At 41.1% G+C, this 18,177-nt stretch overlaps 1 protein-coding gene across 8 annotated transcripts in view; it reads left to right on the forward strand.

The window, feature by feature from the left end:
* The window catches only part of LOC147139873 (LIM domain-binding protein 1-A-like), a 34,459-nt gene that overhangs the window by 11,002 nt on the left and 5,280 nt on the right, over positions 1-18,177 (forward strand). For 2 of the 8 annotated variants that reach the window (XM_086045006.1, XM_086045007.1), the window contains exons 1-8: positions 5,846-6,228; positions 12,113-12,215; positions 13,689-13,733; positions 13,931-14,006; positions 14,593-14,695; positions 16,724-16,896; positions 16,966-17,088; positions 17,183-17,260. In XM_086045006.1, the coding sequence (XP_085901132.1) occupies positions 6,099-6,228; positions 12,113-12,215; positions 13,689-13,733; positions 13,931-14,006; positions 14,593-14,695; positions 16,724-16,896; positions 16,966-17,088; positions 17,183-17,260 (831 nt within the window). In that variant the 5' untranslated portion in view covers positions 5,846-6,098. Of the gene's footprint in view, positions 1-5,838; positions 6,229-12,112; positions 12,216-13,688; positions 13,734-13,930; positions 14,007-14,592; positions 14,696-16,723; positions 16,897-16,965; positions 17,089-17,182; positions 17,261-18,177 lie in introns of those variants that run through there. The other 6 variants (XM_086045004.1, XM_086045003.1, XM_086045001.1 and 3 more) reach the window with 5 other exon arrangements.

Genomic DNA, 18,177 nt, shown 5'->3' on the forward strand with positions numbered 1-18,177 from the left:
TAGCTAAGCAGCAGAGAAGTATACGCCACACAGTGAGAACAGGGAAAACACCCTCTTCTCCCCCAGCACACGTCATTCCATTCTCTACTTGTACTGATTAACTCAGGTGGTAAAAAACACAAAGTTTTCAAACACATCTTTTAATGTAAGGGTTCTGAATCTTTTGTATGCACACTTATCATATACAGTATATATATGGTGTACATACTTTATACTTTCTACATACAGAGAGATATTAGGGCTGTCAAAGTTAAAGCATTAACTATGGAGATTAATTTACATTTTTATAATGCATTAAAAAAATTAACTCAGTTAACTCAGTTTTATTTACTTCCTGTCAGTTTTATTTACTTCCTGTGGCAGCTTCCCTCTGCTCACTGTGCAGCCAAACTTAGACTAGAGTGACTGTCACAAAGACGGACTTCAACGTAGTTTTACTTTAAAAAGTCGCTCGATGGCTCATTGGAGAAATCCAAAATAATTTGCGCACTTAGCAAAGCCAAATTCAAATATCACATTAGTTCTACGTCTTTGGTGTATTGTTCAACAGTTGTATTTTACAGGAAGAGAATTGTATTCAAGGATCAAAGAAAGCTATTACAACAGTCTTTGAATCAAAATGTCCTTTTTTTTTTCCATATTAATTCCAAGATTTTACTCAATTAGTATTGGTTCCAAGTCATTCTATATCTGGTAAAAGATATTCATATTCATTCATTGCTTAATAATTTTGAAACTGTCCTTTAGAAACTTTACGAGCAAGGATGATACAGTGTATGCAGGCTCTCCAGCAGAGGACACTGTAGTTCCTTCTTTCTCTAGCTTCCAAAGAACTTGGCATTCAAAAAAACCCACCGAAGATTAATGTTGTCAGAACAGCTTTCTCCCTTAATTCCTCTTGTATTAGTTATAATGTATTCCTTCACCGGCTTTATACATTTTATGAATAAGACTGTGGATTATAAGAAGCATGCAATAGTACATATGAAAATAAAATAAAATAAAATAAAAACAACTACAGGGCGGCACGGTGGTCGACTGGTTAGCACGTCCGCCTCACAGTTCAGAGGTCGCGGGTTCGATCCCGGCTCCGGCCTCCCTGTGTGGAGTTTGCATGTTCTCCCCGTGCCTGCGTGGGTTTTCTCCGGGCACTCCGGTTTCCTCCCACATTCCAAAAACATGCATGGTAAGTTGATTGGATACTCTAAATTGCCCCTAGGTGTGATTGTGAGTGCGGATGTTTGTCTCTGTGTGCCCTGCGATTGGCTGGCAACCAATTCAGGGTGTCCCCCGCCTACTGCCCAAAGACAGCTGGGATAGGCTCCAGCACGCCCCGCGACCCTTGTGAGGAGAAGCGGTACAGATAATGGATGGATGGAAAAACAACTACAATAACAACAATAAAAACGTCAAGAAGCTCTGAAAGGGAAATAAGAATAAGAATAAGAATGCCTTTATTGATCCCACAGTGGGGAAATTTTCATTGTTACAGTAGCAAAGATATAGGCCGCACAGGGGCGGCGGCATAATGTGGCCATTAATGTATAACATTGACGGCAAACATTTAGAATCAAACCTATGTAGATATACGCAGTAACATGTGTATATACACATGTGTATACACACCAACCTACATCTACATAAAAAATATGAGGAACACTCATTTCGGCCTGTACATAGTACAGAGGAAAAAAATACTCTAAGTGACAGTGCTGCAGTGCTGTAGTGAAATGTAAGGAACAGCATTGGATAAAAATAAAACTAGACTAACAGTAGTAGGGAATGTTGAGTATTGCACGGTATTACAGTAGTGGGGAATATTGGGTATTGCACGATACGAGCTCAGGTGCAGGACTGCACAATTGCACTAATGACCGCCAGTTTGTAGAGACTACACAATGTTCTTGTTAAAGAGTCTGACAGCAGCAGGCAAGAAGGAACGGCGGAATCTCTCCTTTGCACAGCGAGGGTGTAACAGTCTGTCACTGAAGGTGCTGTGGAGTGCTGTTAGGGTGCCCTGGAGGGGGTGGTCCGGGTTAAGTTCATTGTTTATATTGAAAGGTAGTGTCGGAATGTTTAGCAGGTCTCTTGGGCATAAGCCCAATTAGCAATTTATAAAACAGCTACTTACTCAATGCGTGTTAGTTTTATATTTCAAGAAGGTACCCAATGTAAACAAAGACTCACACAAGTCGATTGAATTTGCTCGTCTGTTTTCTTTTCCATCTATGAAGTTCAGGAATCATACAATGATCAGATCTGGGCAGCTTTTCCATCCTCGCGAACGATCCCACCAGAGACGGGCGAGAGCAGAAAAGGGCCACGGTCTAAAATGCAGCCCACACAGTCTTCAAAATCTAAACATAATGGTTCCGTGGTCAGATCAGGGCACACTGACTCTAACACGTTTAACTGATTATGCGATGTCCGTAAATATGTAATTGCCATATTGGTTTTTGGTTAACCTGTTGTCTGATATAAAGCCATTCATATAAATGTAGATCCTTCAGTAGAGTTATCTGGATTTTTTTTTTCGAGTCAGGAAAGAGTTCAGGTGGTCAGAGACATCACCACTGTCCTCTATTTGAATTGGAAATGGCGAAGCTTGCTGTTTATGTCCTATTAAAAAATAAGGCCAAGGTACTACTGACAAGCTAACTGTATAAATGCCCATGACCAAATAGTGTTATGCTTCTCTTTCATAAAGGGAATGGGGAATGTGGGAATGAAATTGCGTTCAAATGTACTAAATGTAAGTTGATCGTGCCTGGCCGGGAGATCAGCACCTTTAAACCTCTGACCCGAGAATCGCCCCCGGTTACACTGACTGCCCCACCCACTCTTTTGTAGACTGAACGTACTCAAAACATTCTAGTAGCTGTGATCTGATGTGCTGGGGCTTTACCAGTAAGAAGTCCCTGGTGCGCTTCTGATGTATTTACTCGCAGCCTTTCAATAAAAACCCACCACTTGACTTTCCTCATCTCCTCTCCTGCTTTATATAATTACACAAACTGACTAAGTGAAGGCCTCAACCAATTGAGCTTTAAACACACTTAGAGACCACAAAGGCTTTTCTGCTCCTTCAAATCTATTGCTTGTAAACATCAGAGTGGTTATTGATTAAAAGTGAGGCTGCAGATTATATCCTTACATAATATGAGGCTAGGAAAGGATCAGGACTGTGGTCTAAAAAGGATTTGAGCCATCAGCAGAGTCAATCACTTCCCAAAAGCCTTTACAAAGATGCATTGAATTAACCAGCCTGATTAACACTCATCACTGGTGCAGACTTATCACGCCGCGCAAGCCAGAGCGCTTGATCATACTCCAGACACCATGGAGATGAAAGCAAACGCTGCTTTAAGACGGAGAAGGTCAGCACAGTACAAATTAATTTCATAATCATCATTTCATTACGTTGGGATGATGATTAAGACTGAGGAAATGGATTTCATTGCCTGATTCATCCAACAGAACAAACGAAAAGATAAGGCCTCATAATTCATCCGAACGTTTCATTCATCAATCATCAAGTAAGAATGGTTTTGTTTTCATCAAACAAAGTAAAAAAAAAAAAAAAAAAAAGAGACCACAATAAATCAAATTTGAAACCCTAATTTGAAAAAAATGATGCCTAGTAAAACCTCTGCTACGGTGAGAAGACTGTGATTCCTGGCGAATAACAGTTTCAAACAAATCTTTGAATTCACATGGTTGCATGTGTAAAATAAAACAGAAGTGCTCCGCCGAGTCTCAGTGGGGATTATGATACATCCCTCCTCTATTTACCAGAAAAATGAAGGCAGCACCAACAAATTGTGTGCAGTTTGTGGACTGTGCAGCAACAGAGTAACATAAAATCACTTAACTGTGTGCTTGTTGTGGAGTCTCTGCTGGACTGTAACGACTTTAGGGTTGGGGTGATATAACGTAGTGAAATTGTAAAAACTGTGTGTGCGTGTGTAGGGAGGGTCATAGATCCATTCTAAATTTTTTAGGAGAGAATTTGAAGACTCTAAATTGCCCATTGGTGTGAATGTGAGTGTGAATTAATGTTTGTCGAAGTCAGTGGTGGCCAACCACTCAAAGGCAGAGAACCACAATTTTGACTTTTACTGCAAAGAGCCACAGCATAGATATGCATGAACAGCATAGATACTGCTCCCTCACTCCCTAACACTCGTTTGCATGTTTTGACAAACTCACGTTCATTGTATACGTTTTTAGCCCATGAAATGTTCAAAGCAAGTTAATACGAGTGCTTCATACATTTTGGAAACAACGACGTGTACTTTTTTGCCTAATCTTTAAGCGAACAACCTGTGTTTGAGAAGCTCATTCCTGGTGTTAGAATGGATGGAACTCAAGTGCCGCTGAAGATTTGAAGCCTTGAAAGGTTCTAATGGCTTGCCATTACAAATTTGGTAGGCCAAGATTACTCAACTTTTTTTCCCCTCCAAGTCATTTGTGCCGAAGTGCACTTGGTACGTTGATTGACGAATGTAATCCGTTCCATCACAAGCACTCCTGCACTTGCTCACTTTGTGTAAAAGAGGGTCAGCAACTTAGTTCGGCGGCAGGCCAATTTTTTCCTAACAATCCTATCGGGGGCTGAAATTATATTTTCATCAGACGAACCTGCTGTAACAATATCAAAAGCTCACAGTTTGGTTTTATCGTGTGTGTGTGTGTATGTTCACTAATTTGACAGTTCTTATTTATAGCATTTGAAATGCGATACTGCCAAATGACAGTGATTCGTTTGGTTATCAAGTCAGAAATACTGGAACACAAGACAACACAGGTATTAAAAGCCAAGTAACAATAAAATCACAACCAATGTTGCAAATAAAATTATCGAAAGTGACTTGAGGGCAATAAAAGTGTTCAGGGGCTCCCTCTAGTGGTATGTGAAAGAATCACTGAACTGTTCAAATTTACATGATGTTACAGTAGCTTCAACTTTTTTACAGTAGTACAGTACAGTAGTATAGTTCATTTGTTACATAAAATTTAGTTGTATTCAACTTTTAAATACAATAAGTTTTCATTTAATGATTTATCAATGTTTATTTTCGAACTGGCATGATGGACACAACACGCAACAACCACATATTCACATTTCAAGTTTTAACTACTACCGGGAAAAGTAGTACTAGAAAAAAAAAGTGGTTAAATTTTATGGCAACATTTCAAAATAAAAATAAATAAATGCATGATGTGCATCTGCTCTTTCTAACATGCATTGTGCACGGGCCGGACCAACATGCTTGGTGGGCCTGATCTGGCCCCCAGGCCACCAGTTGAATAGTCCTGTTCTATGGTGTGACCCTGACGGCACGTGGCACGCTCTTCGGACCCATTAGCTGACCAAAAACATGGCTGATGAAAAATACCGTACACAAATCCAGCAGCAAACTTACCTACATCAAACGGGATGATAATAATAATCAATATCAGGTTATAGACGATTACATTGGATAGACGGACCGGTCCGTCGGCTAGGCAGAATGCCCAGCTCTGGTAGAAAGTTCATTAAAAACATGTAGCTTAGGGGTGTTAAACACATTTTTGTCACAGGCCACATTATGGTGACGGTTTCCCCCTATGAATGTGAAACCATATAAATGTGTAATTACCTCCCTATATTATTAGATATATTGTACACAACAAATTGATGAATACCAATTTTTGAAATGAAACAATAACATCCTCCATATGTAAAGTGACTGGGGATAACCTCTGTTGTGAAGTGGGGCGATAGAAATACACTGTACAACCGAATGTGCGTGTGTGTGTTTTTTTTTTTTTTTTTTTTTTTAATAAGCGCGCCAGAGTACGCGCAAAGGGGCGGAGCATTTTTTCCCCCTTCCCATCAAGTATCGACGGACAGCCTGCTTGGAACAAAGGGTCCCTAAGTAGTAGTAGTAGCAGCAGTAGATGGGTACCACCGCAAACGTATGTTAATGCTTTTTTAAAAATACAATAATAATTAAAAGTATATATTTTTATATATATATATTTATTTATTTTTATTTTTATTTTTTACCAGTTGTTGTTTGGTGGTTTTAGTTAACTCTCCAGACTGGCTTCGTATGTGTTGGGACCGTCCAAGTGCTTTCCCAAGCGACGGAGCTTGGAGCCTTCGCCGTCCAATCTCTCCGGCTAGCATCGACGCTAGCTGGCTAGGAGCAACTCCGCCTTTCGGTGGCCTTTTCTCTGCAGGTAACCACACCTCACAGCGCGCCCCGTGTCGTTACCCTCGCCGCCTGCTCATAGCAGATCAGTAAATACGAGTGACGGACATTGCGAGGGGATAGCGCTGCTAACGGCGATGTAGTAGCTTAGCATGGCATGCATCGTCCGGTCATGGATGCGGCCCTGCGGCTCCGTTTACGCTGAGCCCCGGTGTGTTTGGCTCAGTGTTTGCGTGTGTTTATGTACGCGCAGCTCCTTGCTTATTACACTTTGTGTAATAGCACACCGCCGGCAGGGTCCTTGTCGATGTATTTATAGTGTTGTTTGGAATGTTATATTTGATTGCGGTCACTTTGAGCATCCGTTTGTTTGGACGGGGCTCCATTGTTTGCAGTGGTGGTGGGTGGATCGACCCAAATGTCGACATTAAAGATACCGACGTTGGCATTGGAATTGATATTTATATGTACTGGGGTCGATATTTTAGATTTAGCTTCTTTCTTTTATACTTATCCCATTGTATCGAAGCATGTTATTGATTGAGTGTTTTTACTGGAATTCAAACGTATTAAATATCATGCAGCTCAGATTTGATTGATGAGATTTGATTAGATGATATCAGCACACCTCTTTGCTAACTGTGAGTAGCCATTTGAGAAGATTGCCCCAACATGACAGTCTGTCAAATTGCTAGTTCTGGTTTGAATGGACACTTCAACATGAGTACAACTCAACAAGAATTTTGAAAATTGAAAAACTATGGACGAATTGAGCGTTTTTGTGTTTGAATGGGTCTATTTAAAAAAAATAATAGTAAAATAAAAATCATACATAAGACGCACCAAGTTATAAGGTGCATTGTTTTTCTCAAGCATTGTATGTGAAATAGTTTATTCTAATTGTACCGTATGTTTATTTGATAGATTTAGCACTATTGTGCTACGTTCAGGCCAACAGAAAAACATTATTGGGTAACGCTTTGGGTTGCTTGCTTTTAGTCGCCGTTGCTTTGGGCAGAGGAGGGGGCTAGTCAATCTGGCTAATACTTAATGCTATCATAGTTGACAGTTCAAGAGCTGTAAATAAGTTAATACACTCACCATTATCTAACATTTTTTGCTTGGTCTCGGCAGCTTTTGGAAGCTGGCTATGTTGTTTACCTTGCACCGGTTCGGTCCCACATTGTAACATTGGAAGTATGCAGCCAGAAAAGCTTTGGGTGTACCGGCGACCACAGCGTTGGGCTAGTGCTTCCGATTTAAAAAAGCGATATATGTCACTGCGACGTGTGACATGGTTCCCACCCTTCTAAATACTTGTTATACAACAAATTTAAGTTTAAAAATGCAAAATGAAGAATAAATACCAAGATGCAGGATGTGAGAGGAACGTGAGCTTCAACCACGGCAGCAGACGATTACAACGGAACGTTCAGTAATAACTACGTTAGTTTTCATTTTTATCATAAAATTGACTTAGCTTAACTAGAATGCCGTGGTGCATTTTATCCAAAGGTACAATCCTGGTGTAATGCACTTTTAAACGCTTGTCGTCGTTGTTGTGCAAAGCGAAAGTGTCCCTGCTGCTGTTGCTGCCACTTCTTATTCGTAGCCTCCTTCTTCATCATTTAAAACGGAGGAGCACGGTCACCAAAGTAAGCATGGCTTAACTTTTTCTTTGCACAATAACATCGTCCTTTGGATAAAATGCAACATCAACAAGGTCCTTTGGATAAAATGCAGCGCGGATTTCTAGTTAACGTAAGCTGTTTTAAGACAAACTTAAGACAAAACTACTAAATGCTTTAACATTTTATTTGCCGATTTTTCGTCGTGCTTGCTCACAACTTGTGAACACAGCTGTTTACTATCCGCGTATCCGGCTTGACTCTGACTAACCGAACGGCACGTTTGAATAACGTTAAGAGTTTCCGAACAGAACGTTGTTCAAAAGTGCTGTTTGTTAGCGTGGTCGAGACTAGCGAGAGGCTGCAACCCGCCAAGGCATTGAGGCCGCGAAACTCGAACCGCAAAGTGGCGAGGGATTATTGTACTGTCAAATTAGTGACCAGACAGTGTACCCTGAACTTTCCAGCAATACAGTGAGTCTTATTGCAGTGTTCACACAATATTGCAATAAATATCATATCGTGTGTGACTTCAATACCGTGATAACACCAAACCATGAGCTCTTGATATTGTTACAGCAGGTTTGTCTGATGAAAATGTAATTTCGGTCTGTGATGGGATTGTGAGGGAAAGTTGTGAGGAAAAGCTCTGTTTTACACAAAGTGAGCAATACGGTGTATGTGGGGGGCTCGTTTGAATGTGGTGATGGTGAACGCCTTGTAATGCACACCGCATTACAAGGCGCACAGTAAATTTTTGAGAAAATTGAAGTATTTTAAGTGTGCCTTAAATACTACCCTTTTTGGTTATCTTTTATGTGGTATGCATTCTGATTAAATTCTTATTGAAATTTATGTATTTAGTTTTACATTTCTTAAAGCAGCACTGGGCAAGAAATCGACCTTAATACATTTTTTTTCACAACTCTTTTGATGAAACATTGTCTTACAAGTACAGTAGTTGAATGGGACTTCATGCCCTGAGGGGGTCTGTATCGTTTTTACTGGCGCAAAGAAACTTTGAGGAGGATGGGATCAACCCTGGCACACAAAAAACTACAAATGTCCTGAATTGCTTTACGGCATACTCACTTCCTCCTTTCGCTATAAGGACGGCTCAGGATTTCACGACACTACACGCTGGCACGCATGGGAAATGTGGTTGATTTTTGTCAAAACAAGACTGCTTTTGTCCACATGGCGCCGCCATAATCAACAAAAACTGACATATGACACAGTGTTGCTTTAACTGTCGCGTTGCATTAAATAACGATACCAATACAAAACTGAAATTTTTAGCCAAAGATGTGATGCCATTGTCTTTGAGTACCAACGTTCGCCCACCCCACACCCCAAAAAAAGTAGTAAAGCATCTAAACTCTATGTCAAAAAGGACGCCCGCTCGGTGGCGTCAGTTGAATTTAGCGAGTTTGAGTAGACAGAGAAATCTGAGAACAGATATTTACCATCATTTGTTCTGTGGTCGACCAAGGAGGTGAGGGCATTTAAATTTTTTTTAGCAGAGGAACAAATAGAAACATCCTACGCTTCACTTGGACGCCTGTCCGAGTTGTCGACATTGGCGGCTGGTCGTCATCACCTTCTAGTCCCCCTGCTTGACGGTTGTGCTCTCCGCCTCAGGCGTGGCGGCTTGGGGCGGCAGTGAAATTTATTTACCACAAGCTTCACAATTTCATTGTTTATGAAATGGTAAATATTGTTGTAAAACACAATAGAGTCTATGTGTACTGTTGTATTTTTATGTCTTGCCGGCGGGTGGATTTTCCTCGCCAGAAACTAATTTTTGTTTGTGTGAAAGCTTCTTTGCATTTGATGGGCTCTTATTTGCAGCAGAGCAATTAGGCAATTCAGACTTTAAATTGCCGCAAAACCAAGCCGAGACTCGCCACTCTTGAAATGTTATGGCTGCGATTGTGCACTTTTCAGTGGAGGCTTGCACAGTTAAGTCGATCTCGCCCCGCACCTGTTGTAATGGAAAAGCAACGAAGGTGGTGCCGTGCGGTGTGGTGTCGGGCTGGAATCCGTAATGGAAAACCGGCTCATGTTTCCACTGATCATCTTTGAGAGTTTCCCACAGCTTAATTGCTGTCCAACTGTGGTAAATTCAGTTGATTGGACATCATTTTTTTTTGTATAAGTCTGTCTATGTAAGGTCCCACAGTTGGCAGGGTATGTCAGAGCACAAACCAAGCATGAAGTCAAAGGAATTATCTGTAGACCTCCGAGAAAGAGTTGTCCCGAGGTGCATGTACAAATCAAGGGAAGGGTACAGAAAAAATTCTGCTGCTTTGAAGGTTCCAATAAGCACAGTGGCCTTCACCATTCATAAATGGAAAAAGTCAAAACATTCCAAAGCAGCGGGGTTCTTCCTAGAGCTGTCCAGCTGTCTAAACTTAGCAATCGGGGGAGAAATGTCATAGTCAGCGAGGTGACCAAGAACTGAAGCATGCGACACACCGAGTAAGAAGAGGGCTTCCTTAGCTAATGTGAGAGAGTGCTAAGATGTACTGTACACTTTTCACACGTCTGGCTGGAATTGCATTGAAATGGAGAGCAACCAGCTATGAACGGCAAATTAATAGATTCAGTATTATCTCAGAGAGAGAATAATAGAACAGCTATAAAGTAAACCGGAAGTGAATCAGGTACGTCAGCCAGGACGAAGCATGTGTTATCCTGAGGTACAGTATAGTACTGTATATTATAATATCAGCGATGTTGCGGTTGTTTGCACCATTTTGAACCGTAGAATGCTGAGTTGTACGAGTTTTGAGAGCTACACAATGCTAGATCTTTTTTGTTTTTTAAATATATTTACCTTTGCTAAGGGGCGATGTTTATATTTGTTTGATTTATTCCACTACAAAGACGAAAAGGCAGATGTTTAAAAGTCGAAAGTCACCAACTCTTCTACTTCTGTACAGTTACAGCTTAGAAAGATGCACTTTGGAAAGGAAAATTTGTACCGTTTGTTTTGATGTGAATCTGTGCTCGGTAGTACAGAACGTACAAAAAAAATTCTAACTTCAGGACCCGACCCTACAAAAAATACATATTATCTTTCCCGCTTTTTCTCATTTGTGGGGTGCAACTTGAATTTGTAAGTCACTAACGTACCCTCACTAGTTAATATTGCGCCCCCGCTCATAACCTCGAAACCTCACATCAGTACCGTTGTAAACTGAAGACCGCCTCTATGTGGAGCAGCTACAGACACATTTTTTGTGCGTTTTAACACACTTGGCCATTAAAATCATTCTGATTGTACATAGAAAAATGGTGTATAATTGCTGGATTTTACTGTACTGTAAGGAGTTTTGGACAAACACCAAAAAATTGCTGTCAGTGAGAAGATTGAACAAGTAGAGCCTATCTAGGCAGTCAGTCATCCCTGTGTTGGTTTTAATCAGGCACCTCTGCCTTTTAAACGACAAGCTCAGAGTGACACAGTTTCTATGTGAATTGTGACTATTTGAATTGACTATGCGCCACCTGAGGTGCAGCATGTTCATGCCCCACATAAGAATATCACCAACAAGCAGGCCCGAATGATCCAACGGTTTACTGCGGCGCCATAATTAATGTCTAATGAAAGCATGTGTCGAGAGAGTGGCTGGCTCTAATGAGGCAGACAGGCTCATGTTTCCAAGGAACCCCCTCACCTCCCCCTCGCCACCCGTCCTGTTATCCCACTCTGCCTCTGCCTACTAGAGTTTAAGATATCATTAGTCGGACCGCTGCCTGTGTGAGGTCTCACAGAAAAGATGTGTTCCCATGAATGCTTTATCTGGCAAGACAAGGGTTAACAACAGACAGGCCGGGTGGGCAGTGGGGGGGGGGATGGGTGGAGGAGCCAACTGGGGGCGGGGGGAGCGGGTGTACACACAGTGCAGATGGTGATGGGCTCTCGTAGAATGGAGGGATCCCTATGTCATTGTGGATGCTACAAGAACCGGCCAGATCGTGTTTGTTTTTCTTGTCCATTTAGCAGATTGAAGACGCATTAGCTAATGAAATCAGCCTGGAAAAGGCTAGGTGGGGAGGGTTGGTTCAGGGGAATAAAAAAAAAAACATTTCAGATGACGCGCATTTTATTGGAGCGAAACGCAACAAAACAGCCAAAGTTGGATTACTTGTGGATGATGTTGTGATTTGAATGCAGCTACATCGAAGCAATCTTCTCTAAATCTTTACTCTTCCACCCACACCCGCCCCTGCTCTCTCGCTGTCTCGCTCTCCGTCTCACTCTCTGTCTCTGCGCAGGCTGTTCGTCAAAGTCATTCAAGCTGTACTCTCCCAAGGAACCCCCCAACGGCGGCAGCTTTCCCCCTTTCCACCCAGGCGCTATGCTGGACCGAGATGTGGGGTAAGTCTCTTTGAACCTCACCGACAACAGCCCTGTGTATAGGACACAAATAATGCTCTCATTAGCATTTTGACTCGTCTGCAATGTATTCACTGGCTGAAATATTTGGTACTCTTGCACAGTCTAATAAAATAAATTGCAAGAGCAACACCAAAAATGTAAGGTGATAATGCTCAGTTTGGTAATATAATTTTTATTTTAATCGGACAGGTGATTTTTTTTCCCCCCAAGCATTCACATTCGTCACACAAGTGTAAAAACGATTACCCCGTAAATTTGAAACAATACATGAAATCAGTATGCTTTTTGTTTTGAATCACAGTCCAATGAGTCACGGAACCTCGGCTCTATATTCTTCTTCACGCTCTTTTTCTTGTCCCACCTTGTACTTGTTGAGGCTGCTCTTCTGTTTGGAAAAGGAAATAGCAAAAAGCAAAACATTCATAGAGTTAATCATCATTTGCTTGCTCAACTGGAGTCTCTTGAGTACTCTAAACATCTCCAGTGACCGCCATTCAAACTGTCTTGTTTAACCCATTAAGGCCTAAAGCGCCTTTCTCAACAGCTCCCCAAAACCTAAGGTCGCCTTTGGAATTACCCTTGAAAACCTGAAGTTCTTCCAGAAATTCAACACTTACAAAATGATTATTATCTCAGCCACTGTAGCAGACAGAAACATAATTCCAAAAGAATTAAAGATCTTAGACATGTGGCTTTCACACAAGCAGAATGTATTATTATGGGCTATTATGTTTCAATCCAAGATGTAAAAACAATCTGTCAGTGCAAGAGAAGCACTGTTTTAATTAAAAAAAAAATCGAGTGGTGATTACCATCCTCTATTCTGTTACAAAGACGTCAATATCGTCATTGTCTACAAACCATATCATATCACGTTCGACTGGTTCCACCACTGCCGTTACTTTACTTACTTTAATCAGAGCTCCCGGCGATCGACGGCGTCCACCATTAGCCTATCCACGGCTCGAAAAAAAATCCACGACATCCTCCGCGGTCTCGCGCCACTGTCACGTGTATATTCTGATGCATTAATTTGGCTAAGAGACGGAGAATTGGATTAAAAAAGGACAGTGACGTATCCGCTCTCCCGTTTTGAAAGGTAGAAAGACGCAACAGCGGCTCTAGTGGTAGAAACGCGGTTATGCGCTCCCGTGCTTAATGGGTTAAATGTATTGATTTTTTATTTCCAAGTTTATATTGGGTGATTCCACACTAATATTATGCATTACTGCATAAAAAATGAGCCGGTATTTCGAGTCATTTGAAGCGGACTAAATGCAATTTAGTGTTACTTTTTAAAATGGTAAACCAAACAAATATTAAGATCAGAACACAATACCAATTGGTCGTAACATGCATTAACCTCACAATTATAAAGGAGCTTTCATTCCTGAATTGATGCTTGTGACGATTCTGAATGTTTTTTTTTTTTTTGTGTGTGTCTCCTGTCAGGCCTACACCCATGTATCCCCCATCATACATGGAACCAGGAATGGGGTGAGTTCAGAGCCTTGCAAATAAAGTAGAAATTCTTGATGCCGTCAATGTGGACTTAACATTTTTGCCGACAAAGACTAACATTGTAAATCTCCTGTAATTACTTGTCTCACGCGTGCGTGTCTGTACTGTGGGATTTGACATCGGTGCAGCTTGAACTTCATACTCAGTGTTGAATTTCCCATTTCCTGCTCCAGGAGACCCACACCGTATGGAAACCAGACAGACTATCGCATGTATGAGCTGAACAAAAGGCTACAGAATTGGACAGAGGTGGGAGATGTCTTGCGATTTATTTGGAGCGATTTACAAGCTCAACAAACACACACGGCTCTTTTAATTTTCCAGGCAATTTTAATACCATTCTGAGCTGTGCATGTCCCGCAGCTATGGTTTTAACATTTACAGTAACTCCCAGCTGCTGCTTATTTGTGGCCTACCATGGCAAGATGAGAGTGCAAAATGAATCCAGAACCCTCTCCACTTAATTTACATTCAGGCTCTAATAGGATTATCTGATCAACCTGGTTGAAATGTAATTGGAGTGCCAACTGTTGAAATGCCTGAGCGCCCAGCTGAGTTGGCGGTAATGAGACGTACATTTTCCCTCAGTGTCCGCGGACACGGTAACGTACACATGCATGTTAATCTCTGCTCATCAGAAGGGTTTAGGATGCAATGTACTGTAATTCCATGTTCAGCAAAACTTGTGAATCCAAACATGGAATTATTTAATAAGGTTTGCATTTTCAACTTCCATCGGGAATGAGATGGGATGAGTTTTGTATGGTAATATGCAGCAAGTAAATTTATGAATTATGACTGATGATTGAACATTTTCTGTGGTTCCATCTTTCAGGATTGTGACAATTTGTGGTGGGATGCTTTCACCACAGAGTTTTTCGAGGACGACGCAATGCTCACCATAACTTTCTGCCTTGAAGATGGGCCCAAACGATACAGTAAGATTAAGGCCCGCCACACACTGAGTGACGCAGCCAAAACCGAATTGTCTTGCAGTGTGTGGGGTTTGGCAACTAGTTTTCATGAGTGGCTAACCATTGGCCACTAGTTTTGCCTCAAAATTTGAATGGCAGCTGAACAGCATTGCAATGTTGCGTATTGTCGCTGTCCTGTGAAAAACACTTACGTCCATTTTTTTCATGATTCAAATGTTTATGTTCCGTCTTACAGACATCCCATTAACGTGAAAATGAAAAAAAAAAAGAAATTGGACAAACAAGTTTTTTACAGGACAGCGACGATATGGCCAATCAAAAATGACACGTCGTATCACGTTTCCAACAAGAATATGTCTTTCTGGATATAGATGGAAAAAAAACATTGAGCTGAATGGGTTAAGGACTATCAGTTAATGTGTTAATAGGAGACACTTCATTAGTCACTTCACAAGCTCTGTTAATCTGTATGTAACTGTCTGACTCATTAAAGATGTGGAAGGTACTAATTAAAAAGTAGGATTGGAGGGAAGGACTGAAAACGTAGTGGTTTGCCTACCAAACTGAATTTTTACCAAGCCAACATGACGAGAGAGTCAAAGATTAGACTGCAGATGCTCTCATATTGTACTCCGCAATTCTAGAAATGTACAATGTTAAGCTTTTAGGGCCTTAAAAATTGGAAATGAATGTCTTCTTAACATGAAACATGACATAGAAGAATATGTCAACAACTGCCAAATCGGAATGATTAAAAAAAAAAAAAGCCAGGTACATGAAATGAGACTTCAAAATGGCGAAGCGTCAAGCCGTTCTTTCAGCTTTCAATTGCTGTGAGGTTGTCGACTGAACATGGTGAAGCCATACCCCGCTTAACTGTCAATTATGTACCACTTCTACGATCTGGATAGATGGATGCTTCTACGTCTAGTATGTTTATGCTTACTCATAACTAGATGTTTGAGATGTGAAAATATATCCGCTTGAATCCTCGAATGGCATATTTTCCCACTGGGTTATCACCCAATACCACGACAATGAGGCGTTCAAAAGCACCCACATCAGTGCGGAGATGTCAATTCCACCCAATTTTTTTTCGGACTGAACGCATATGAAAGGCGCCGACCGCACAGCGAAAACCAACAAGAATAACGCCCGCTTCGCGCTAGTATGAAGAGATCTGCCGTTATACAAATTCAAGAGGATGTTCAGATAGCCACGAGGCTCAAAACATCTGGCACAAACTATCCCAAACCAAACACAGGAACTGTTTCCTTTTGGCCCTTTTGCGTAGACGGCTCACTGTGGGTTCACATATGCGTTGATCCACACATCCGCAGTGTGCGTTGTTCATGAATAATTATGCTGACCCCTGAACGAGAAAAGATACAGCTCCTGTGTTTGTTGTTTTTGCTCATCACTGCAGAGAATGGGTGGTGTGAAACTATATTTGATTGGTATATCATTATTATAATAAACATGCTGATCATTAAAAAAAATAATCTAATGCATTACACTAATTTTCTCATGTATTTTTGCTCAAATTCCTTTAAAGTGGAAGTCAACCCAAACTTATTTTTTTCAAGAATATGTTCCCAGCAGGCCCACTAGTTGAAACGGGGCATTCTGATAAGTACTGCGTTTGTGGAATAAGTGTTAATCCGCTCGTTTTTAGCCATCTCTGGGGGCGCCATTTTGTCTTCTGTCGACTGAAAATGACATCACAACTGCTCACAACGACCAATCACGGCTCAGATTCAGAAAACAGGTCAGCCGTGATTGGTCGTTGTGACCAGTTGTGATGTAATTTTCAGTCGACAGAAGCATATCACAGCCCAGCGATGGCTGAAAACGGGTGCATTTTGCTGCTTAACTCATATTCCACAAACGCAAAATCAATCAGAATGCCATGTTTCAACTAGTTGGCCTGCTGGGAATATGTTCTTGAATAAAAATATGTTTGGGTTGACTTTCGCTTTACAGGGCTTTCCCCACCCCCACTTGACAGTGATGTCTTCTTTTTTCTTTTAGCCATTGGTAGGACATTGATTCCCAGATATTTTCGAAGCATCTTTGAGGGGGGCGCAACAGAGCTCTTCTATAACTTGAAGCATCCGAAGGAATCCTTCCACAGTAACTTTGTGTCTCTCGACTGTGACCAGTGCACCATGGTCACCCAGAACGGCAAACCCATGTTCACACAGGTCTGGCCAGTCTTTCTACATCCTTCCTTTTGTTGACTAGTCAAAATAACTTTTTTTGTGGTCTCCAAGGTTTGCGTGGAGGGTCGTCTGTACCTAGAGTTTATGTTTGATGACATGATGAGGATCAAGACGTGGCACTTCAGCATCAGACAACACAGAGAGGTCCTCCCCAGAAGCATCCTGGCCATGCATGTGAGTGCTCGACCTCAAACCCCAAAACCTCATTCATTTACCGTTGTTGCTGTACACTTCAATTCCACTTATGTTGTCCATCATGCTCCTGCAGGATCCTCAGATGCTGGATCAGCTGGCTAAAAATATCACCAGATGTGGGCTGTCCAACTCCACACTCAACTACCTCCGTGTAAGGAAGTTTGCCCTTAATAGTGCTCATCACTGCTAGATTAATACAGTGGAACCTCCACAGTCGAAGCCCTAAAATGGGTCAGTTTTGGAATTCAACCAAAGTGCGTAAGGTTAAGGTTCTACTAGTGTTTTGCTTTTTCCACAGCTGGATGATATAAAAAAAATGTCACAATATAGGGCATTTTATATCATGAGAACAGTATGCCGTGATATATTTTCGGTTATTCTATAAAAAAAAATACAACATACTATTACCTTTTCTCACTTTATTTTGTAGTGACATTAAACAGACCTGTATCAAATGAGAAATGCATCCTGTAGTGCTGCTATATGAAATGATCAAATGTAAACAAAAGCACACTAGCATACATATTTTTGCACAAATATAGATAAAACAATAAATAGCAGAACATTCATAACTTATGAACAGTTCTATGCCACATTATGGGGAGACAGACAAATTTTTTCATTTATATTTCTTCTGTGATCTTGCAGCAGCGAGGAGCGGTTTGTCTTTGACTCCTTGAGAGTAAAACTCTAAGCAAGACATGCCATAGCCAGGTTTACATGGAAACCTTTTTGTCATTCGGAATGATTTAATTCCAAATGAAGCTCTCTGGTCACCTGTTTACATGTAACATGATCTATTCCGATCGGCCGTTTACTTACGCCACCCTGTTAATCAGATCAGCCGTGTTACAGCTGTGTGATACTCGGAGATCGATGTAAACATCACGTGATCTGTCTGGATGCAATTTATTTATCTATTTAGCACAGTCTTCGCAATTGTTTTAACACTTTTATTAAAGCGGCATTTTGATTAAAAACAAGTTACCATACTTTAAAAAGGAGTTCTCGTGTCGCAGACGAGCTCTGGTAAGATGCTACCATTATCTCAACCAATAAAATAAGCGG

The sequence above is a fragment of the Filicampus tigris genome, chromosome 11 (assembly GCF_054856515.1).
Source record: "Filicampus tigris isolate MCC_2025a chromosome 11, RoL_Ftig_1.0, whole genome shotgun sequence".
Taxonomy (NCBI): Eukaryota; Metazoa; Chordata; class Actinopteri; order Syngnathiformes; family Syngnathidae; genus Filicampus; species Filicampus tigris.